This window comes from Ursus arctos, unplaced genomic scaffold (genome assembly GCF_023065955.2).
Source record: "Ursus arctos isolate Adak ecotype North America unplaced genomic scaffold, UrsArc2.0 scaffold_3, whole genome shotgun sequence".
NCBI lineage: Eukaryota > Metazoa > Chordata > Mammalia > Carnivora > Ursidae > Ursus > Ursus arctos.
In genome coordinates this window covers 95,851,823-95,874,916 of record NW_026622985.1, presented here as the reverse complement: position 1 = coordinate 95,874,916, position 23,094 = coordinate 95,851,823, and the positions used below count along the sequence as shown (strand labels likewise).

The 23,094-nt window shown below is 58.6% G+C and overlaps 2 protein-coding genes across 3 annotated transcripts in view; one reads left to right on the top strand and one right to left on the bottom strand.

The window, feature by feature from the left end:
• LOC113241420 (SCO-spondin) overlaps positions 1 to 8,537 on the bottom strand; it is a 54,500-nt gene extending 45,963 nt beyond the window's left edge. Inside the window, exons 1-15 of the mRNA XM_048213142.2 lie at positions 8,513 to 8,537; positions 7,632 to 7,886; positions 6,716 to 6,786; positions 5,202 to 5,296; positions 4,812 to 4,970; positions 4,319 to 4,401; positions 4,025 to 4,204; positions 3,528 to 3,772; positions 3,333 to 3,432; positions 2,503 to 2,661; positions 2,335 to 2,414; positions 1,726 to 1,863; positions 1,337 to 1,508; positions 891 to 1,131; positions 448 to 592 (exon numbers count right to left, since the gene is read on the bottom strand). Of these exons, the coding sequence (XP_048069099.1) occupies positions 448 to 592; positions 891 to 1,131; positions 1,337 to 1,508; positions 1,726 to 1,863; positions 2,335 to 2,414; positions 2,503 to 2,661; positions 3,333 to 3,432; positions 3,528 to 3,772; positions 4,025 to 4,204; positions 4,319 to 4,401; positions 4,812 to 4,970; positions 5,202 to 5,296; positions 6,716 to 6,786; positions 7,632 to 7,886; positions 8,513 to 8,537 (2,148 nt within the window). The remainder of the gene's footprint in view (positions 1 to 447; positions 593 to 890; positions 1,132 to 1,336; positions 1,509 to 1,725; positions 1,864 to 2,334; positions 2,415 to 2,502; positions 2,662 to 3,332; positions 3,433 to 3,527; positions 3,773 to 4,024; positions 4,205 to 4,318; positions 4,402 to 4,811; positions 4,971 to 5,201; positions 5,297 to 6,715; positions 6,787 to 7,631; positions 7,887 to 8,512) is intronic.
• ZNF467 (zinc finger protein 467) lies at positions 8,482 to 19,570 on the top strand. 2 transcript variants are annotated; one of them, XM_044392284.3, is made up of 6 exons: positions 8,482 to 8,707; positions 10,324 to 10,474; positions 10,720 to 10,795; positions 11,279 to 11,395; positions 12,197 to 12,310; positions 14,891 to 19,570. In XM_044392284.3, the coding sequence occupies exons 3-6, from the start codon at positions 10,762 to 10,764 to the stop codon at positions 16,387 to 16,389; spliced, it is 1,764 nt and encodes a 587-aa protein (XP_044248219.2). In that variant the 5' UTR covers positions 8,482 to 8,707; positions 10,324 to 10,474; positions 10,720 to 10,761; the 3' UTR covers positions 16,390 to 19,570. The 2 variants fall into 2 exon arrangements, with proteins under 2 accessions (XP_044248219.2, XP_026334918.2); XM_026479133.4 differs by lacking the exon at positions 10,324 to 10,474 and having other exon boundaries at positions 8,482 to 8,620.
• The last annotated feature ends 3,524 nt before the right edge of the window (positions 19,571 to 23,094 follow it).

The window sequence follows — 23,094 nt, the reverse complement described above, 5'->3', positions numbered from 1 at the left end:
AATCTATGTGCACTGGCATGAGCCTGCTGCATATGTACACACCTGCCTGTGTCTATGGACCTGAACATGGTAAATCACCTAACTTGATTGGGGGAGGGCTGGGGAGGAAGGAGAACCCAGATTTCTCCTGGGGTTGTTTTGCAGGAAATAGCCTGTGATAAGCCCAGCCTGTCCCATCTGTGAGAAAGGACTGTGAGGATGGGTTTTGCCTTGTGCTCCTGGGCTAGGGTGGGAACATTCGCGGGAACCTAAGGCGGAAGTGAGGACCCCAAGGGGAGATTTTAGGGGTCTGCGGCAAGCCATCCTCCCCCAGAGTCGGTTCTCTCAGCTTTTCCCGGAATGACTGTGTGTTTCTCATTGATTTACTTAGAGGTTCCCCGACAGTCACCTCTCCCCCACAGCACCCCAATGAGGGCTCCCCCCGCCCCGCGTTAACCCCCTACCCACCTGCACCAGGCTGGAGCGGCAACCCGGGCTGCCGCGGAAGGAGAAGCTCCGCCCATCGAAGGTGAGGTAATGGCCGTCCCCGCCCACCGCGCACTCGGCTGGGCACGGCGCCTGCGCGCAGAGCCAGCGGCCGTCCTGGCACACGCTTTGGGCGCACGGGGCGGGGAGCGCACTCATTCAGCGCCCAAGACCTCCTGCCCCCACCCAAGCCCGTGGCCCTCCCTCCCCCAGCCACCCCTCTAACCCTGCAAGGTCTGGAGGTCAGCTGGTGGAGGTCACTAGCTAGGTCTTTAAGCAGGGCCATCAATTATGCCAGGAGGGGTCACAGGTCCCCTGTGAGGGGCCCCCGGAAGGGGAGGCAGGTTCAGGAGATAGCATAAGGGAGGGCTCCGAGGGGACCGCGCGGACTCCAACCCCAGCCAAGGGCCAGCCGGCGGACCCACCACGGGTTGCACAGCTGGCGCACGGTGTCTCCCGGGGCGTAGCGCCGGCGCCGGTGGTAGCAGGGGCAGCGGGCTGCAGGCACACAGAGGGCGCCGTCCCAGAAGAGGCCGGGCGGGCACTCGCAGCCGCTCACGCACGCTTCCCGGCAGGACCCCTCCCCTCCTTCACCCACTGCCGAGCAGCTGGGTGGGCAGGCCGAGGTGCAGTCCGAGTACAGTTGGCCCCCAGGACACAGACGCTCTGTGGGCACAGGAGTGGGCTGTGAGGTCCGAGCGTCCTCCTCCTCCTGCCAGACCCCCCTTGCCTGCAGCCCGAAGAGAGGGTGCTTGGGAGGAGGCCCAGCTCTCAGGAAACCAGGGTCATAGGGCTGCTGTCTGGCCGTTCCCAATTCTGCCGGGTGGGGAGGCCAGGGGCTATGCAAAGGAGGGACAGGCACCAGCCCTACCGCAGAAGCCTGGCTTCCTCCAGCCCACGTGGATATGCTGTTTGGCACACTCCTGGGCATAGTTGGCCAAGGTGGTGCACACGGCTTCCCGACGGGCCTCTCGCCCACTGCCTGCTGGGGCCCCAGAGCAGTAGGCAAAGAGGCAGGCCTGGTGGTACTCAGCAGGGGGAACCTTCAGAGAAAGGACAGCCCCTCAGTCAACCAGCCTCACCAGGTTGTTTCCATCGTGCCCTGACTTATTATAATCAAACAGAATGAGCACTCGGAGGGACCTCTGAGATTCTACATACAAAGCAGTGACAGGACCAGAGTCCCTGTTTGGCACCTCTCTAGCACCCACCCTTTCCCGCTCCTCTGGTGGTGGAGACCGCCTCCACCCCCAGCCATACCTGGGCGTGGCATTCCCTGAATGGACTGTCCAGCAGCTGGTGGCACACATCCTGGGCTTCAGCCTCCATGCCTGCCTCTGTGCCGCTTGGGGGGTCCTCACAGCCCTGGGCTGCCTCCACGGAATCCAGACACCCAGGCTGGAGACAATTGAATTCAGGTCAATGGGGGATGAGGGACATTAACCAGGACACCAGGAAAATGGACACTACCCTCATGGCTGCTTCAAGTCTGCACTGTCATGGCCACCAGCCCAGACAGCCTGAGGTTGGGGGGTGGCAACAAAGTCATAAGTTCTGGTAGGGGGTGGGGGAGCTGGGGTCACATCAACCCAGAGGCAGGAGGTTTGATAACTAGCTAGTTAACCAAAACTGGTCAGTGACCGGGTTGCTGAGTGTGTCCCCTGGGTAGTCAGTTCACCACTTAAATTCCATGGGGACCCTGAGCCTGCCCCCCACCAAGGACCTGGGAGAGGGCCAGGCCCTGTCCCTGAGAAAAGGCCAGTGATGAATACAGAGAGCAGAGGCTTGGAGGTATCAGAGAAGCCAGGAGTCGGGGGGCCACCAGGAGCACGGCAGAGAGCCTGGGCTCTGTGAGGCCTGTAGGCTCACCTCTGAGTCAGGGAGCCTCCAGGAATTCCCAAAGGTGGCAGCTAACACAGCCAGTCTCCCTCCAGGCTCCAGAAAGTCATCTGGGGAAGGGCGAGGCAGAGGTGTGGTGTCTGGGCTCTCCAGTCTTTCCTTCCCTCCTGTACCCGCAACCGAGGCATGCCCACTTACCCTCAGGCTGGCCATTGTAGACTCCACAGAGACCTTGAGTTTGTCCCTGGAGCTCATAGTCCACAGAAATGGAGACCGAACTGGACCTGTCCAGGCGCACAGTGACCCCCAGGCCACCTGACAGCACCAGCCAGTCCCCTTGCCACTGCAGGCTTAGCCCTGGGCAGGAGAAGGCAGGAGTCACCCTTTCTACCCCTTCCACCATCACGCCAAGGCACAGACTGCCCAGGGAAGGAGAGGAGGTGGTTTTCCCATCAGAGCCCTCTTTGAGAAGTTCGTGGACACTACAGGTGCTCTCTTGAGCAAGTACTAAAGTAGTAATTAAACTACAAAGCTCCCGCGAGCACACACACAACCCCACCCCCACCTCACTTCATGGACGGAAGACCAGGTCCATCTCATGACCCCGAGATCATGACCTAAGCCGAAATCAAGAGTCAGAGGCTTAACCAACTGAGCCACCCAGGAGCCCCTTGACAATTTTATTTTTGAGTAATCTCCACACCCAACATGGGGCTCAAACTCACAACCCTGACATCAAGAGTCCCATACTTCACCAACTGAGCCAGCCAGGCATCCTGACACTCAAAGAGGTTAAGTAGGGGGACTCGCCCTAAGCCACACTGTGAGGAGGAGTCAACTTGGACACTAGGTCCGTGCCTGGCTCCTCAGCGGCCTCCCTCATTTCCAAATACCTCCCTGTAGCAGTGGGGGCGGGACAGCAGTCTCCCACTCAGCTGGCCCTTTTGCTGCCCCCTGCCCCGGGGGATAGGCAGGCTGTCCCCGAGGAACAGATGGGGCCTTGGGAAGTCCCCTGCTCCCTACAGTACCGTGGAGCAGCTGAGACTCCGCATCAGGTACCAGCTTCCCGTTCACAGAGACGTTTTTGCCCTGGATCAGCACCTCCTCGGGTCCCATCATTACTCGGGCCTTGGGGGAGACACAGGGTGGAAGAGGGGTTCAGTGGCTCACCTCCTCCCACGTCCAGCTCCCTTCCTGTGTCCTTCCCCACCTGCCTCCCTCACCAGCTGACAGTGCTCAGGCTGGGGGCAATGCCCCCTGGGCGTGAGGTGGACAGCCCAGGTGGCATCAGCGGCCCCTGCCAGCAGGTAGGTGCAGCGACCCAGGAAGCGGTAGTGGCGCCCATCAAAGGTTCGGTAGTGGAAGCCTGACCAGGTGGCGCAGGTGGCCGACGGCTGCTGGCGCTGGCTCCAGAACTGGGCCACGGCCCCCGCCAGGGGCTGCAGGAGGGCTGGCGCGGGAGCGTTGCCTGGAGGAAGTACACCCACGGTGAGCCGCTGAGGGCAAAGGCAGGAGCGTGGAGGATGAGGATGCAGGGCTTCTCCCAGAGCAGGGGGCAGGTCAGAGTGAATGGTCATTCTGGACGCGGGAGGGATGGGAGGTGACTCATCCGAGAGCACAAGGGAATGGGCATGAGCCCTGCAGGAAGGCCCAGAGCTCAAGAATTCTCTGTGGCAGTGCCTGCAGGGGGAGAGAGTGCTGGCCAAGGCTGCAGACCCACCTGGGAGGTGTCGGCTAGAGCAGCTGAGGCAGGCCCAGGAGCTGCCATCCCGCCAGCTGTGTCCCCAAGGCCAAGCACAGCACTCCTCCAGGCTTCCTGCAGAAGCATTAGCTGAGCCTGCTTGCGGCTGGCACTGCTGCGTGGCAAAGCAGTGGCCCCCAGGGCTGGCTCCTGCAAGGGCTGTGGTGGCTGGAGGGAGAGAACGGGGCGACCCAGACAGTCAGCCTGGACCCAGCTTCCCTCCCCACGCCGCCTCCACGAAACCACAGATCTGGGCTAATAGCAGGTGCTTACCCAGCGTGCAGTGGGTGCCCCCCCAGCCTGGGCAGCAAGCCCTCACTGTCCGGTTCCTTGCAGCAGGCCGGGTTTCTGGGGGCCTGGGTCCACCGAGCGGGCAGCAGAGAGAAGATGTTAGTATTTATCCCAGCCCCATCTCGGTCCCTGAGTATGGCCTGGGACATTCACTCTGGTCCTCTATTCTCTGAGTGCTTTAGCATCTAATTTCCCTTCCAGGTCTTAATTTCCCCTTGTGCAAAGTGAGAATGATGTTGGGAAGGCAGAGTGGAGGGGAGGCACAGGGAACAGACATCGTACCTCTCCCTGCGCTGCCTGATCCCTGCGCTGCCTATCCCCAACCCCACACCCCTGAGTCTTCTCGAACCCAGCCGGACCTATTGCCCTAACACCTGCTTCCCCAGAATACCACCCAGTTTACCTTCCCCCCAGAATGTTGGCTCCATTGCTCTCTCCTGCTCAGCAGCTAACCCAGGCTCCGAGCCTCACTCACTTGTAGATGGGACAGAGCCCGGCACGTCCACTCCAGGACGGATCCAGTTGCCAGCCCAGGCGCTGGTAATGGTAGAGGCTGGTGCAGGGCACCAGGTCCTCCTGGCGGGGGGTCACTTCCTCCTCCACCAGGAAGGTTTCCGTATGTTCACACCACCGCCTGCCCACAGATGGGGACAGCCACTGCCACCAGCCCTTCTATTGCCAAGAAGCCCTGTCCTGTGATCCCACTCCCCAGAGAGTCCCTCCCAGGGAAGTGTTAGCAAACTGAGGAGGAGGCTGGTTGGGAGCAAGAAGCATAGGGGACAGCGCCTGGCTGCCCCAGAGGGTCCTGTTGGTGAGGCGGGAGCAGAGGACCTCCGTCAGAGGGGCCCCAGGCTGGGCTGCTTACCCGTTAGCCAGGGTCCATGCCATCCCAAAGAGGAGGGCAGGCAGCAGCATGGTGCTGCCCCCCAGGTCACCTTTGGGGGGCTGTGAGGCTTGGGTCTGGGGAAGGCAATGCTGCGGCAGGTGAGCAGAAAGGCCAGTGCTGGGCTTCCCCGCCCCACACTGCAGTCTCCGGCAGCCAGGCGTCGATGTGCCCAAGGCAGCCCAAACAGCTAGAATGAGGCCCGTGGGGCTGGGGAGGCTTTATCTCGGCCCGTGCCCTGGGGCACCAGCTGCTCGGAACCAGATTGGACCTGCCTGCACATTGCACAATCCCCTCAGAGGCCAGCTCTCCCTGGAAACAGTCCCCTTCCTACCCTTCTTGTGTGTGTGTGTATATATGCATGTGTGTGTGCGTGCTCGCGTGTGTCTGTGCGCTCGGTGGGGGAGTGCATGTGCCCCAGGCCACAGCCAGACACTCTGAGCCTCTGATATTTTTCCACCCTCAACTGTACCTCAAATTAAGGCGGACTCCGGACAAGCCACCTTCTCTTTCTGAGCCTCAATTTCCTTGCTAGTAAAAAATTTAGGGACTTCCCAGGGATGCTGGGGGGGGGGGACTCAGGGGCTCCACTTGTGTGTGGGCAGGGGCACCTGGTTGACTCGGCTGATTAAGCATCGGACTCTTGATTTCGGCTCAGGTCATGATCTCCGGGTTGTGGGATCAGGCCCTAAATCAGGCTCCACGTTCAGCATGGAGTCTACCTGAGATTCTCTCTCTCCCTCTGTCCCTCCCCCCACCTCACACCTGCACAAGCGCCCACTCTCTCTCAAATAAATAAATCTTAAAAGAAAGAAAGAAATTGTGTGTGTACACATTTTCCTGAGGATAGTTCCGTAATTGTTATTCAATTCTCCAGAGGAACCAGGACCCCACAAAATGGTCAAGTTATTGTGCCAAATGACTGATATGGTCTTCTAGCCCTAAAATTCTGACTCTGATTCTCTCCCTGCTTCCTTTCCTGCCTCCTCCTGCCCCCTCTCCCAGCAGGCACTTGAGAAGCCAGGACCAGTGAGCCGAAGGAGCTGAGTTTCCAGGCTGGTTGGACTGTGTGGAGACAGGGGGAGAGCATGTGCCCTTTCCTCTGTGGTCTGACTTCTTACTGGGGGTGATTATGTGTGGCTGGCTGGGTACACCCTGGTCTTCTTTTGAGAGAGTCTCCTAAGGTCCAGAACCAGGAAGCCTGGGCAGGGGAACAGAGCAAGCTTCAGGAAGGACTGGCAAGGGTGGAAAGTGTGTGTGTGGGGGGGGGGTAGGAGACAGAGGGGCTGGAAGGCAGCTCCCCAACCCTGGGGGCAAGGCAGCCGGATGGGATCATCTGAGTATCCGGTTGGGGCCGGAGGTGGCCCAGGTGAATCCTGGTTACATCTTGGTTACCAATTCCCAGGACACCCAGGCCAGAATGTGGCCTGGGCCTCAGATTCTGTAAACCTCGATCCCCTAAATCTGTTGTCCTGCTGAGCACCCCACATAGTTACCCCACCTAGGGCCAGGAAGCTGCTGGGAACCAGAGCCACGCTAGGCATTTCTCTTGGGCCCACCATTGGTCCTGTGGCCCAAAGAGGGTGCAGGGAGTTCCTCAGGGAACTCTCAGGTGGGGTCCTCAGAAAAGGCCAGGGTTGGGCCATGGGTGTGTTGCTGTTGCTAATCTCTCACACATGTACCCCATACACTCTCTCCCACACCCCCGCTGCAGGTCTCACAAGTGCTCACACCTCACCCTAGCACAGAGACACACTCTGCTCCCAGGGCCATGAGACGGCCGGGGGCACTGCCTAGCTGAAGGAGCCCATCCAGGAGGTTGAAGAGCCTTTCCCAGCTGATTCCAAGGTACCCTGCGCTCTTCCAGGCACCACCTGCTCCCATGCTTCTCCTAAACATCAAGGAATATTGATGGTGCCCCTGCTGTGCGCTGTGCTTCTCTCTGGAGGCCTCACTCCCAGCTATGGATTCTAACCGCAGGTGAGAAGGCAACCCTTGGATTGGGGAGAAACCCAAATCACAATGCCCCTTTCCCCTAAAGGGGACAGAAGGGAGGAAGCTGGAAGCCAGGGGAGATTGCAGAAAGAGATGTGGGAGAGGGGGCCTGGAATAACCAGCCCACATTTCAGCTCGACAAGGACAGGATATAGGGAGCTTCCAAAAGGAGTCAGGTGCCTGGGTGGCAAGGCGGAAGAACACCATCATAACCCAGGCAGGGACTCCCAAGACCCCCAAGTCCCCCCAGAAACCGGATCTGAGGGCGGAGGGCATCGCTCCACACCTAACTGGGACAGGGTTCCAGGCCAGTAGGAGGACCAGCCCCCACCCCGCCCAGAGAACTCGCCCCTCTCCGCAGCCCCCTCCCCCGGACCCCGCCCTCAGAGTCTCTGCCCAGCCCGTCTTCAGCCTCACCGCCCTCCCCGTGCCTCCTCTCCAGCCCCGCCTTCTCCCTGGGGACCCGGCTCAATGCCCCCACCCCAATTTCTGCTTCAAAGGGCCCGTTCTCGCTGAGGCTCAGCTCTGTCTCCTTCGGCCACGGCCACCCCTCGCTGCCCCAGGGGACCCGGCTCCCGCCGCGGGTGTCGCATCGGGTCCTCCGGAATCGGGGTCGGCGGTTGTGGGTCTGAGCGGATCCGGGTGGAATCGGAGTGGAGAGCAGGGGCGGGTCTGAGTTTCCCAGACCAACACCACAGACCGACAGTCCGGAGACTCGATCCCACCGCGAAGCGCGGCACGGATACGCTCCAGGGGGGGGCTCGCGATTCAAAGACAGCAAAACAGACACTCACGGGCTCTCCTCCCCCGAGCACGCCCCCTCCTCTTCCCCTCCCCAACTCCTCACCGCACCCCCTCCCCTCGCGCTCCACCTTTCCCCTGGCTCCTCCCTCGGCGCCTGCGAGCACCCTCCCGCGCAGCCAGCGTGCCCTTCCTCCCTGCCTCCTCTCCCTCCTCCACCCCTCCCCCACACTCCTCCCTTCCCTTCCCCCTCTTCCCTCCCCCCCCCCCTCCTCGTTCCTAGGCTCCCACTTTCCATCACCTACTCTGGGCCTCCGTCCCTCCACACCGTCACCTGCACGCCTAACCCCGCCGTGCGCCCTCCCGCGACCCCACTCCAGCACCCCCCTGCCCCTACCTCCCCCACGGGGTGCCCCGCAGCTCCCCTCCCGCTTCCGCGCTCCCCTCCCCCCTGCCGGGCGCTGCTTCCCCGCTCCCGCTCCCTCCGCGTCTTTTCCTCTCCCCTCCCCGCGAAGTTTCGGGGCTGTCAGTCTGTCAGTCTTTCGGGCAGTCGGCACCCGAGCTACAGGCAGCGGGCGCCATTGCGAGCAGAACCGGCCGGGGCAGAAGGCCCGGGCGCCTGGGTCCCGCCAGCAGCGGGGAGACCCGACCGGCCAGCCCGCCAGGTACGGGCCGTGGAGGCGCCCAGCGGCAGGCGGCTCCGCCCGCTTCCCCTTCTACACCGACACTCAGTCACTGCCCGCTCCGCGCAGGTGACAGCCCCGGGGGTGGGGGCGCTGGGAGCGCTGGAGGGGGTGGGGTGGGGTTGGGGGGGGGAAGAAAGGGCAGGGGAGGGGCAGGGGCTGGAGGAGGGAGGGGCTGGGGCTGAGGAGAGAGGGCCTGGCTAGGGGGTGGTCACGGTAGTAGAGAGGAGAAGGAAGCCCGGGGGTCTGGAGGGAGGGGCGGAGGCTGCAGAGTGGGGCCGGGTGGGAGTCCGGTGGGAGAAGGTTGGGAGGCTCCCGAGGGGAGGGAGTGAGGAGTCTCCGGAATGGGGAGAGAGAGTGTGGGAGGGGGTCGTGGGGGAAGGGGGGCACCGAGGCCAAGGGATCAGGCCTTTCGGGAGGGGCGGGAGAGAAGGGCGCTGACAGGTGAGCCCGGGAGCCGGGGAGGGGCCGTGCCGTGGAGTGAGGTCTGGGAGGAGAGGCTCTAGGGGACAAACGGAGGCGGGGAGGTGGGACGGCAGGGGTTTGGTCGGGAGGAAAACTTGGGGGGGGGGGTAGAAGTCAGTGGGGAGCAGAAATGGGGAAGGTAGCCACTGAGAGAGAGGGGAGGGAAGCGGAGGTGTGTTGGGAGGCAGGGGTGGGGAGGAGCAGGGTCAGGGAGAAGGTCCAGAGCGAGCCGTAAGCCACAGACTCCCAGGCTTGGGGGAGCCTGGGGACAAGGGAAGGAGCTCGGGGAGCGGACTGGAAGGGGGAGGGGAAGAGCGGTTCTAGGGACTGGGGACCGGGAGGGTAGGGAAGCGAGAGCCTGCTGGGGAGGCAAAGGGGGAAGGGAGACGGGGGCCTCGGAGGGGAAGGCAAGCTGCAGGAGGGAGGCAGGGGGGGAGGGAGGGAGGAGGATGGTGTGGGGAGAGGGGAGGAGGGCTGGGGAGGGGGGAGGAGGGAGGGAACTGAGGTGAAGAGAGGAAAGGAGAAGGAAGGGAAACCAGAGTGGGGGAGGAGAGGGAGAGGGGAGGGGAGTGCGGGGTGAGGGAGAAAAGCGGGGAGGAGGAGGGCGGCGTTAGGGAGGAAGGAAAAGAGGAGGGGGAAAGGAAGGGAGAGGGTGTGCAGCCGGGGAGGGGGATGGAGCCTGGGGGGAGAACCGGGAGGGAAGGGAAAGGCGGCCCTGAGCCGGGGAGGAGGAGGGGAGCGCTGTCGCCGAGACTGCCCAGAGCTGAGGGTCAGGGGGGCGGTGGCTGGGGAGGGCCTACCGGTGGGGGCCGGGAGGGGCTGGCCCGGCTGTGAGCAGGGGGAGGAGCCGGAGGGGCGGGGCAGGGGGCGGAGCTGGGGAGCCGGCCAGATTCGGTGGGGAGAGAGGGCGGAAGGCAGAGGGAGTCGGAGAAGGGAGGGGCAGAGGGAAGGCTGCCAGAGAGATGGGGGGGAGGGGAGTCTGAAGGGGGAGGGGCAGGGAATCCGCTGGAGGAGGAGCTGGGAAGGGGGCTCGAGGGCGGGGTGTCCCTGCCAGGGGAAGCCCTGAGGGGGAGGGGCGATGGTTTTGAGGTAGGGTTTTGGGGAGAGGAAGCAAAAGCCATTTCCTGCCTTCAGCAAAGACCCTCTTCTGAGGGCCTCCCCCACCAGTTGCCCAACAGTGACACTCACCTCCGCCCCTCCGCTGGCTCCTATTTCACCAGCTCCTGCAGTGACAGCTGGAGGGCCCAGGAGATGAAGTTCCCGCTCCCCACCCCGGTCTTCCACTCTCCACCCTCTCCCCAGAGAATTGATTCCTGACGTCCCCAGGCAGGGGAGCACTGGTGGGCTGGGCCTGCTTCAGAGACCTGCCAGGTGAGGGTAGGGGTGCAGCTGATTTCTGGAGCTGACCAGAGCCTGCAGAAGTGGCTTCAAGGCCTTGGCCTTCAAAGATCTCTTTGCTTTCTGAAACCCATCTTCCCTCATTCCCCTTACCTGTACCTGGGGACATCACCTTTGGAGCTCCTGGGGATCGCTGATGGGGAGAGGCTGGGCAGAGCCAAGGCCCAGGTGGCAGCTGTCCGGAGAAGAATGTGAACAAGGATGTGTTTTCTCCTTAGGGTGTGTGGCCTGATTCCCAGGAGGAGCTACCCTGGGTTGCCATGAGAGAGACCTTTGAGGCCCTCAGCTCCCTGGGTGAGCCAGCAGCACTCAAGGAACGTGGGTGGATGGGGGGCAGGATTCAGGGGCACCCTAGGCCTGCTGCTTCCCTACCATTCGGACAGTCAGGAGATGGCAACCCTGAGACCCCAGAGACCCCCAGGGAGCCTGTAGGGCAGCCTCAGCTCCACCAGGGTCTATTTCCATGTCTGGCCCTGCGGAGGCTGTGCCGGATTGTATGCGCACAGGCGCACATGGGGACTCACAGAGCACCCGGATATTTAAATCTGTTCTCTTCCTTCACCTGCCCTTGACTCAGTGCAAAGGGACTGAGGTGGATACCTGGACAGGCTGCTGGGGAGCCTGGCTGTCCCCTGTCATGCTGGCTAGAGACCCTTCCTTCCTGAGCAAGTTGGAACAAGCCCCTGAGCTGTGTTTGGGAAGGGAAAGAGGCCCTCCCTTTGATCACCTGTTCTGTACTAGACGCTTTACTTGGTCCCATCCTTCTGCCTGTAACAGGATTCTCTGTGGGACAGCCGGAAATGGCCCCCCAAAGTGAGCCTGGGGAAGGGTCCCATAATAACCAGGAGCGGATGTCCCCTTCCAGGGAAGACAGCATGCTGGGCACGTGCTCTGGTAAGTAGGTGGGGACCGTGAGCAGTGGCTTGGGGTGGGATCTACCTTTCCTTCTTCATCAACTATTTGTTGAGCACTTACTAAATGCCAGGGTGCTATTCTCCATATTTGGAATACCTGAGTGACCAAATAAAGATCCCTACCTTCCAGGAGCTTAATCTTAGGGCAGAAAGTCAGCAAACAACAAATACAAAAATAAATGTACTTATAAACTGTGTCAGAAGGGGATATGTGCTATGGGGAAGGGCCCGAGGTGGGGGTGGGTTGGGTTGCAGCATTAAATAGTGTGAGAGTGAGAGCAGGCCCCGTTGGGAAGGTAAGACTTGAGCAAGATTTGGAAGAGGTGAGGAAGGTGGCTAAGGAGCTCCCAGAGGGAGAAGACGCAGAAAGTAGGCCCGCGTCTGGCTTCTTGACATTCTGATCTTGCACAAGGATTTGCCTGGCACTTGGGTCCATCTGGTGGCTGGGAGGTCTGCAGCTGTCCTCCTAGGAGTCTTATGCAAGCCTCAGGGCAGGGACCTTTCCTTGCTTCCACTACCTCCCACACATGTTCCAGAAGCTTCTCACAGCTGTGGCTCTCACCACCTGCACAGCCTTTGCTTGCAGCTGCCCCTGCTTGAAGGAGCCTGAGGCTGCCTGGGGGAGGCTGGGAATTCAGTCCCTGCAGGTATGATGTGGGACAAGATCCTGCCGGTGGGGCTGGGACTAGGGTTTCAAAAGCCCCTGCTTGATAGCACCAGTGGGGACCTCTGTCCGGCTGTGATGTCTTTGGAGTCCTTGAGGTAGCCTGTTCTCTGCCAGGGCACGAGGCCCCCAGACCAGAGGAAGGCACCCACACGGAAGAAGCTCAAGCCGCCTGCAGAGGAGGCCAGGCATGCGCACCACAGAAGGCCGAGCCCATGGGCTCCTGCCCAGGTAAGTCTGCCCACCTCTCCAGCCCACCTGGGGCCCAGGCAGCAGGGACAGGGGCTTTGTCAACTCCCAGCTGCTATCTGATGAGGCAGCCACTTCAGGCCCTTCCAACTTAAGATGAATCAGTCCCTGGCCCCTTTCTGCTGTAGAGCTTCCGCCCCCAGAGGGAACTCCACACCACAGAAGACAGAACTCAGAGAGGCCGGTCACCCAGAGAAACTGACCCTCACCTCAACATCCTCTAGAAGTCTTCTCCTCCCACCTCCCTGTCTACGTGTGTACTTGCTGACTTGACTTGAATTACCATTACCATGAAGACCTACCTTTTCATTGCCTCACCCCAGACAAGCTCCCTCCCCCAAATCTCCACTGGTCTCACGGGTACCCAAATGCCCCAAATCCGTTGTACTGGGCTCATCTCCCCCACACCCAGGGTGATGGAACAGTTGATTTCTCTCTCCACAATGCTGCCATCACTCCCTTCCACTACCAGCACGCTTAGCACCTTCTGCCTGACTGCTATCATTTATTCCAGGGGTTTATTCAGTGCCTGCTGGGTCCAGTCTGTGTTAGGCAGAAGGGAATGAGATTGCCCCTAGGCTGACACAGACTTGGTTTGAATCCTTCCTCCCCATTTCCTTACAAGTGACCTTAGATAGGCTCCTTCACCTCCAGGAGCTTGCTTGTTCACCTGTGAGCAGGGAGATGAGTCACTTCATGGTTGCTGCGAAGCTTTGGGACAGTGGACGGACGGGGTGTCATCTGTGGTTGGCACTCAATAAATGGTGGCAATCCTCATTTTTATTAGACACATACAGAAATGGAACACAAGATGTCTGCCTTTCAGAAGCTAAAATCTAGCTGAGATGATATTAATTTGAATAGAATAAGGAATTAAAAGAACAAATAAAAATAAAGCCATTGCAAGGCCATGTAGCGGCGTTAACAGTTAAGTGCTATGGGTAGATAAGAGATCCTCACCTGCTGGATTTGTCAAAGATTTTGGGGATCTGTGCTGCATTTTGAGGGAGGTGTAGACATCAGCTCTGATGGTGGGGTAGAGGGTGGGAAAACATTCTAGGCTGAGAAGAGACTTTAATACAGAAAAGTTGATGTGTGGCTGGGGTTAGAGCAGACCAGCTTGGCTGCAGAAGAGCGTTTATGCCTGGAGGTAGTAAGAAAGTTGGTCTAGGTGGAACTTACTTTATCCTGTAAATGATAGGGAGCTATTGATGGTTCTTTTTTTTTTTTTTTTAAAGATTTTATTTATTTGACAGGAATAGAAACAGCCAGCGAGAGAGGGAACACAAGCAGGGGGAGTGGGAGAGGAAGAAGCAGGCTCCCAGCGGAGGAGCCTGATGTGGGGCTCGATCCCAGAACGCCGGGATCCCGCCCTGAGCCGAAGGCAGACGCTTAACCGCTGTGCCACCCAGGCGCCCCTATTGATGGTTCTTGAGTAGAACAGTGGCGCAATGAAAATGAAAGCAGTATCACAATAGGATAAATAGTTGTTTGGAACTGATGGATCGGTAAAAGAAATTGAGAGTAAATCTGTGACAGTCCGTGTGCGCATGTCCAATAGTGCTCGGGCTATTTCAGACTTTCAGAGCCAGACAGCAACTCAGATCATCTGGTTCAAGGGCTCTTAAACAAGAATGACTTTGGGAGCTTTAAAGAAAGAGAACCCATTCATGCACCCTGCTCCCACAGATGCATTTGGTAAAAGTCCCCAGGAGAGTATGATGTGGCGCCATGCTTAGGAACGGTGAACTAATACAGCCCTTCTATCTAAGCAAACTAACACAGTGAGCTCAGAGCAGTAACAGAGGTAAGCGAACCAAGGTCACAGTACTGGCTAGTGGCAGAGGAGAACCCAAGTAGACACAGTAGACACTCCCAGTCTGGGTCCTGAGCTCCTTTCTCTTGGCTCGACCATTGCAGTGCCCAAGAGGGGCAAAGCTCCAGTGGGACCCACCTCAAACCTGCTCCCCCAGAAGGCACTCTCCACTTCTCCAGAGTTGGCACTGTTCACTGGTTCCCCAATTCCTGTAAACTCCATCCTCCTCTTCCTAAACTGGGATTTCCCACCTGGCTCCAGAGGCAAGAATGAAGGGAGTTAGGGGCAGGGGCAGCTCCGTAGCCACCAGAGGGGAGTTAGAGCTGCTCAGCTCATGGGAGACTGGTTCCAAAAAGGGCTGCAAGATCTGGGGGGAGCCAACAATGTGAGCAGATGAACCTAGAGTGAAGCCTGAGGACCGAACTTGGAGCCACGTCTATCTTCGGGGACACACAAGCACACTGTGCCTCTGCAGCAGAGGCAGGGAAAACACTCCTCCGTCCGCGGAAGCGTAAGAGACGCCCCGGGAGGAGCTGGGGGCTCCCACCAGCTTCCCGGGCTGCAAATAACCAAGGAAGAGGACTGAACGGTGACCTTCGGATTTGGTCATTCCCCGGAAACTTCCAGTAGAATGGAAAGAACAAAAGCCAGACTGCGGGGCTCCAGAAGTGGTGGTCCCATTGGCAAATAAACGTGGCATAAATAAAAGTGGGGCTTAATTGGCTCGTCTGGTTTTGACTTTTCAGGGGATGAGTGGATGATACGGAAGGTGAAGGTGGAGGAGGACGATCAGGAGGCAGAAGAGGAGGTCGAATGGCCCCAGCATCTGTCATTACTCCCCGGCCCTTTTCCAGCGCCGGACCTGGGGCCTCTGGCCGCCGCGTACAAGCTGGAGCCTGGGGCCCCAGGGGCACTGGACGGACTCGCGCTGGCCGGCTGGGCCCCGACCTCGGAGAAGCCTTATGGCTGCGGGGAGTGCGAGCGGCGGTTCCGGGACCAGCTGACTTTGCGGCTGCACCAGAGGCTGCACCGCGGCGAGGGCCCCTGCGCCTGCCCGGACTGTGGCCGCAGCTTCGCGCAGCGCGCGCACATGCTGCTGCACCTGCGCAGCCACCTCGGCGAGCGGCCTTTCCCCTGCTCCGAGTGCGACAAGCGCTTCAGCAAGAAGGCCCACCTGACCCGCCACCTGCGCACGCACACCGGCGAGCGGCCCTACCCGTGCGCCGAGTGCGGCAAGCGCTTCAGCCAGAAGATACACCTGGGCTCGCACCAGAAGACGCACACGGGCGAGCGGCCCTTCCCCTGCACCGAGTGCGAGAAGCGCTTTCGCAAAAAGACGCACCTGATCCGCCACCAGCGCATCCACACCGGCGAGAGGCCCTACCAGTGCGCGCAGTGCTCGCGCAGCTTCACGCACAAGCAGCACTTGGTGCGGCACCAAAGGGTGCACGAGGCGGCCGGCCGCGCCCCATCTTCCCCCGACGCGCCCGCTTCGCCGGGTTCCCCTGCCCCGTCCCCCACCCCGTCCCCTCCCGGGCCCAAGCCTTTCTCCTGCTCCGAGTGCGGCCTGAGCTTCGGCTGGAAGAAGAACCTCGCCACGCACCAGCGTCTGCACCGCGCCGAGGGGCGCCCCTTTGGGTGCGACGAATGCGCGCTGGGCACCACGGTGGACCCCGCCGCTGCCGAGCCCTTGGCCTGCACGCCCGGAGACACCCCGGCGACCCAGGGGCCTCCCGCCAGCGAGCGGTCCTCCTGCGCGGACTGCGGGCGCGGCTTAGCCCACGGGCAGCACCCGGCGCGGCACCGCCGCGTGCACCCGGGCGAGCGGCCCTTCGCCTGCGCGCAGTGTGGCCGCCGCTTCTGCTCGAGGCCCAATCTGGTCGCGCACTCCAGAGCCCACAGCGGCGCCAGGCCTTTCGCCTGTGCGCAGTGCGGCCGCCGCTTCAGCCGCAAGTCGCACCTGGGCCGCCACCAGGCGGTGCACACGGGCAGTCGGCCCCACGCCTGCGCCGTCTGCGCCCGCAGCTTCAGCTCCAAAACCAACCTGGTGCGCCACCAGGCCATCCACACTGGCTCCCGCCCCTTCTCCTGCCCGCAGTGCGGCAAGAGCTTCAGCCGCAAGACCCACCTGGTGCGGCACCAGCGCATTCACGGCGAAGCCGCCCACCCGGCCCCCGACGCCGACCTCTCGGCCCCAGCCTGGCCCGCTCCCACAGAGGTAACAGCGCCCCCCCTCTTTTTCTGAGCTTTGTTCTCTCCAGGACCCTTCCTTGGCTCGCTGGTTGGAGAAACCCACGCTGGAGATCTTCTGGACGGTGGGCAGGATGGCCTGGGCCCCGATGGCTCTTCTTCCCTCTTTATCTTGCTGGAGAGAAGTCCGGAAAAGATAATCAGCTTTGACATTCTGTGACAAAGACAATGTTAAGAGTGAACCCTTGCTGGGAACAGTTCAGGCGTGAGTCCCGAAAAGAATCCCACCAAGAGACCCCATCAGAAAGCAGACGTTTATTTCTTGGACACCCCCCCACCCCCCACCCCCGCGCCACCAAGGACTGACTGGGTCAGGAGCCTCTCCAGGGGGAGTGAAAGAATGGTTATGTGTGTACTTAAAGTGTCATTAAAATTAAATTCTGAAGGTTCTGGGGCTGTTAAATGAGCACAGGGTGGGAGCCCCTGACTCTTCTCATCCACTGCCCCACCTCAGTCCTCCCCAGAGGACCATCCCTTCCTATGGGGTGAGCTAAATTTAGCCAGGCGCTGGTAATGGCTCTACCAAATGCGAATATAACAGAGGTAACCGTTAAGCCGCTGTCCTGCTCCCTGCTTCTAGCTCAGACATCTGATGGAAGATGGACATGCACTTCTCATGGCAGGTGTTGAGGCTACAGCTGTAGGGAGTGCAGAGAGGGGCAGGGCGCCCTTTGGCCATTCCCATGGAGATGGCACGCTGAACGGTGGGCTCTGGAACTCTCCCGGGGGATCTCAGAACTGCCTGGCAGCAGGAGGAAGGACATGAGCAGCAGATGAAGGTTGCTTCCCCAACACCATTTTCCTACGTTCTGGCTTTATGACAGATGCCCGATCCAGATGTCTCTGTAGCTGCATGTGGCTGGCTGGCTGGCTGGCTGGCGGTGAAGGGGAGTGGAGGATGATGGGAAACATGCTGGCCTTGGAGAAGGCTCGGGTCTAACCCCTCCTGTGCCTCTCATAGGACTTGGAGCAGAGCATTCATTTTCTTGTGACTCTGCTTTCTCATTACCGTAGATTGTCAGTTGATGAGGGCTGAGGCCATTTCCAACTCTAGCATTACCATCACCAAAAATAACCCTAGCCAATATTTATTGGGTGCCTTCTGCCTGCCAAGCACTACACTAGGCACTGGGAAACAATAGTAAGCGAGACAGACAGACTTGCAAAAGATGTCAGAAATCCTCAGCTAGGGCGAGCCCAGAGGGCTTTGCGGGTATGTGGTGAGGGCATCCCAAATCTAGGAAAGGTCAAGGGAGGTTGGCAGGATGAAGACATCTCTACCGTGAGGCCTGAAGAATGAGCACGAGGAGCCAGGTGAAGGGGGAGATTGGAGAAGATGCGGCACGCAGAGGGCCAAAGTCCAGCACAGGGGCGCGGAGAGTGAGCACTAAATAAGAGGCCCAAGTAGCCCGAGAAAGAGGACGAGGATGGGCAGACTAGGAAAGCCTTCAGCACGGATCAGGGAGCTCAGACTTTATCCAAGGGCAGCGGGAAGCCATGGAAGGGACTGGGCAGGGCAGGACTAGGATGACGTTGACACGGATGCATTTTAGAAAGATGACCAGCTGCCTATAGAGGATGGGCTGGCAGGAGGCAGGGAGGCTGGAGACCAGCCCATCAGCAATCCTGGAGACAGGTGGTGGGGCCTGTGGACCACGGCGGTGCCAGAGAAGATGGAGAGAAGTGAAAGACTCAAGAGACACTTACCAGGCACACTTACCAGGCACGGGGTGAGTTGCCCAGTGTGGAGAGGGAGATGGAGGGTGGTGACGTCGGCGTGATTTCTGCTTGATGACTGACTACCCGACAGCAGCGCTCCCCTGAGATGGGCGACATGGGAGGAGGAGCAGCCTTGGCTCTGTGGAGTGGGTGCGACCAGTGCGTGCCCAGTAGGAAGCAGGCCATGTGGGGGCAGAGCTCCGGAGGGGTCTGGGCTGGAGAGAGGTCTGAGGCCCATCGACAGGTTTCTCAAGCTACGGGGCAGTGGATGGTCGGTGAGAAGCGAGTGTGGAGTGAGTGTGGAGGGGGCCTGGGACAGAACCCCCGGGACACTCCCGTTCAGGAGATGGCATGCAGAGAAGCCTGGAAAGATCGGGGGCATGCGGTGCCAGAGAGTGGAAAGGAAAGCCCCGAGACGCACAGTGGGGCTGAGGAAAGGCAGTGTTTCTGGAAAGAGGAGGAAGTCAGCAGCTTAAGGGGGTCAAGAGAAAAAGTAATAAGAACTTCCGAATCCTCCTGGATTTTGCAGCAAGATCGTTGGCAGCCTCGCTGAGAGCTGCTTCTGGGGCAGTGGGGACAGAATTCGGGTTGCGACGGGGAATCACAGATGCACAGTCCCCTAGAAGGTAGGAGAAAATGAGACCAAGGCGCCGGCAGACGACTGAGGTGGCATAGGAGGCCCTTTGACCGTGAGACAAAGGAAGGAGGACACGTGGCTGTGAAAGCAGGGAGTTTAGCTTTTGTGGCCAAGAATGAGTAGGTGACTCCCCGTGACTGTGGCTGTGAGGCCACAAATAGGAGCCACTGAGTTTGGCCCCAGCAGCATTTTAAATACTTGGAAATTTCACTTGAAACTCTGGACTTCCAGCTCATCTTGGAACAGCTGGAAGACGCAGCGACTAGTGGCTGGAGCTGAGCGCAAGTTGGCCTCTTCAGACGTAGAAGAGGGGGCGCGGTGTGTTGGGCCCTCGGCCGCCCCGTCGGCTGTGCTCTCTGGAGTTGCCTCCTGGGCCTCCCAGGCACTGAACTTGTGATTCCTGCTAAAAAAAGTAACCTCACAGACTTTGAAAATCAAACACATGAAAGCGACATTTATGTTGGTTATACCAATGTTTATATTTCTCTAAACATTCTGGAATTCTTGTGTAAAAACAACTTTTAGGGGCGCCTGGGTGGCTCAGTTGGTTCAAGTATCTGACTCTGGATTTCGGCTCAGGTCATGATCTCAGGGTCCTGAGATTGAGCCCCCCGTTGGGCTCCATGCTGGGCATGAAGCCTGCTTAAGATTCTTTTGCGCCTGGGTGGCTCAGTCGGTTGAGCATCTGACTCTGGATTTGGGCTCAGGTCATGACCTCGGGGGTCGTGAGAGCCTCCTCTGCACCCAGCAGGGAGTCCACTTGGGATTCTCCTCCCCCCTCTCCTTCTGCCCCCTCCCCCCCGCTCATGCAAGGGTGCATGCTCTCTTTCACGAGTAAATAAATAAATCTTTAAAAAAAAAACAAGATTCTTTCGCTCCCTCTCCCTCTGTCCTTCCCTCCACGCTCGCGCTCGCTCTCTCTTAACAAAAAGAAAAAAAAAAACACAGCTTTTAGATCCTGCAGCATATCTGGGGAGAACGACCATGTGCCAGACATTTACAGGACTTCCCATTCTCTTGAATCTTCTTGACAAGGTGTGTCTTTGGCCTTTGAGTTTGTTTGCAAATAGTTAAGGCATTTAATGTCGAGCCTGGTGGTCATCAAAACAGGAGATGGTGCTCAAAACCGCAGTGTGTCCGCAATGAAAGACCGGGATCCCGGAGGGCTGCTTCCAGGGAGGGGCTCCGAGCGGAACAGTGGCTGTCTCACCGACAGGATACACCCCCCACGCCGCCCCTGGGGGGAGCCAGCCCAGTATGACCATCCTGGTAAAGCATCTGCCTTTTTACCTTAGAACCACATTCCAGCACGTGAAGTAAAGCACAAATGTTCTAGTTCTATGTAGAAAACAAAATGTTTTATTAACTCACTAAAATTTATTGATTTTTCCCTGATCTTGTTCCTAACAAAGATTGACGGTAGCCACTGGGTAGAGAGTACCCGGTCTTTGCACCCCCCGGCTGTACCAGCCACAGACAAACATGGAGGCGTTTAGCCACATTACGTGGCCGTCAGGAACTTACGCTGGACACCAGAGATGAATGTCAAGGAAATGCCACGTAAGCGCTGAGTGGCTCTGTGGCTCTGAAGACTGGAGAGAACAGAGTGGAAGATGTGGGCCTGAACACAGAGCTGGGTAGACGGGGTCCGGCCCAGGCAAGGAGGGAGGGAGAGGATGGCTCGAACCCCGCCTTCTCCCCACACGCCTCTCTCCCACACCCCTTGAAGCCCCGTGGGGTCCTCTGGTCCTGCTCTCTCACAGCCAGTGACCCTCCCCCTCTCTCCTAACTGCCACAGAAACTGTGATTCCCAAACTTTCCTTTCAACACGGCAAAATCTACAGCACATGAAATGGACCATTTTAACCATTTCGAAGTACACACTTCAGTAGCATTAAGTACAGTCACAACGTTCTGTAAACAGCACTGCTATGTTTCTAGAACGTTTTCATCCCAAACAGAAACTCTGTCCCATTGTGGTTTTTGTCATGGCGTATGTCACTAAGGTTACCGTTGGGGTCAGGGAGAGGACAGTACAGGCCTGCTGTGTTAGCAGGGGGTGGCGGGGGAAGCTGCCCTAGAGCCCAGCCTGCAGTCCTGGTAGCTGGGAGAATGACCTCACATCCCCACAGCTGCCAACAGGTTAGAAAACTCTTCCATCCCACAGATCTGAGTTCTAGCACGTGAGGGAGATGGAGTCCAAATTCACTTGCCACCGAAGTAGAGGATATCCAGCAGGTTTCCCTGAACAGTAATAGTTCACAGAGACGACAAACACCGTGGAGGCCTGACCCCCACCAGGTGTCCACCTAGCCTTTCCTCTGGCCTAGATTTTATTACAGTCCTCAGGCCTCTCTGTATCCCAGCTCCACTGCATCTCAAATGGATGGGCTGGGACCACTATCTTATTGCTATCATTTTCCAGGACTGTTGGTGGCCATCACCACTCACGTGATCTGTACACATAAGAGCAAGGGACTCAGTCCTGATTGACAAACCCTTCCCCTCCTCTAGGTCTCCTGGGCTCCCACCTCCCTCCTATCCCAAACTCCTAACCTCCAACTGACCTAACTGGGAGATCTTAGAATGCAGCCCCAGAGCCATTCTGGTGATGACTGTGGTGCCGGCGGAGGCAGAGAAAGATGAAGAACTGTGTTGGCCTCCTGCATCAGAGCACAGTGGTGAACAGAAGACGGTGCTTCTTACCTGCCTGGGCCTGCAGGACCATCGCCAACGGCTCCACTGCTCCTTCCAGCATGAATACCAATGAGCGGGGGCTCTCCACGCCTGTGCTGTTGCTGCTTGTCACCTTGGGCAGGAGGGGAGAGGGTCAGTGAAGGAACCAGCCTGGCGTGCTGCAGATAAACACATGGCCAGTGTACTCAGACTGTTGCTGTTGTCTTTCTAGATGACGCCAGGCTTGGGAAATTAAATTAGTGCTAAAGAGGGTGTTTGGCAGCAATGAAGTGAGCAAAACGAAGTGGGTAAACGTATGAGATACTTAATCCAGGCTTTAGTGAAATCTGCCTAGCCCATGTTAGTAAGACAAAGAAACTTCCATGTGGCCTGACCTCCTGTTTCTTCTCCCCCTCCATCGGCAGGGCTGGACAAGGGGACCCGCTGGTCAGTGGGACCTGCCGGACATCCCTACGAATCTCACCTCAAAAAGACTCCATGCGTTTCCCCAGGCTTGGTCAACTTAGCAGGCAGGGACACTCCGGATTTTTATCTTCCACCCATTAAGATTGGCTGAGCTTTCATGTCTACCCAGCCTTGTGCAAACACTGTAGGAATTCAAGGAAAGATCTTGCCCTTGTGGCATTTAGAGTCCAGAAGAGAAGACCAGCCGTGGGTTGCTCTGGGGCCCAGCATTCTGGCTGCTCCAGGAGACTCCGAAGAAATAAAAGCCAACATCCTGACTCACAAACCTGAGCCTTAGGGAGAGAAGACTTGAGCTTCGCAAAACCCCCAGACCCTCCCATGTGGTGGTATGGCCCAGCCATGAGCACAGGACAAGGGGAGGGCGCGGGCCAGAGCAGTCAGGGTCGGCTTGGTATGTACGAGGCTCCCGAGTGAGTCTTGAAGGATGCCAGCACCGGAGCAGACAGAGAGGAGGTGGGAGAATCCAGAACAATCCAAGATGGCGTGTAATTAAGTGCTGAGCTGTGCAGTCAGGCTCGATGCGCCCGGAGGTCAGGTATTTTGGGGTTGTCTAGCTCAGCGCCAGTGCACAGCAAACCCACGTCTCTGGTTCCTCTGATGGGACATCAGATAATCGGGACTCCTTTCTTCCACAGCACTTCACAAAGCTGGCTGCCGGGGCACCACACCTCTCTGGATCAGCCCCTCCAAAGCAGCTACTGAGGGTTGGAGCAGGTGGTATGAGAGGGGTTTGCCGTTACTACCACCGGTAAGACTCGTAGCTAATATTTACCTAATACTTGCTGTGTGCCAGGCCCCGACCTGAGTTCTTCATATGAGTGTGTGTGTGTTGTGTGTGTGTGTGTGTGTGTATACAAACGCGGCCAATCTTCACAATAACTACCATTATTATCTCCACTTTATAGATGAGGAAACTGACGCACAGAGCGAGTAAGTCATTTGAATGAGGACATTCATTCATTCAACAAACATGAATGGGGCACCTGCTACGTGTCTGGCACTGTGAGATGCTGGGAATAACAGTCATAAATTAAAATATCTTGAACACTTACTTTGTACTAAGTACTCCGCAATTAAGGGTTTTGCAGGGGCTGTTCCCTTTTCCTCACTACCACCCTATGAGTGGGCGTCATTGTCCTTGGTTTAGTTTTTCTGAGGAGGTAAAAGAGGCTCAGAGAGTCT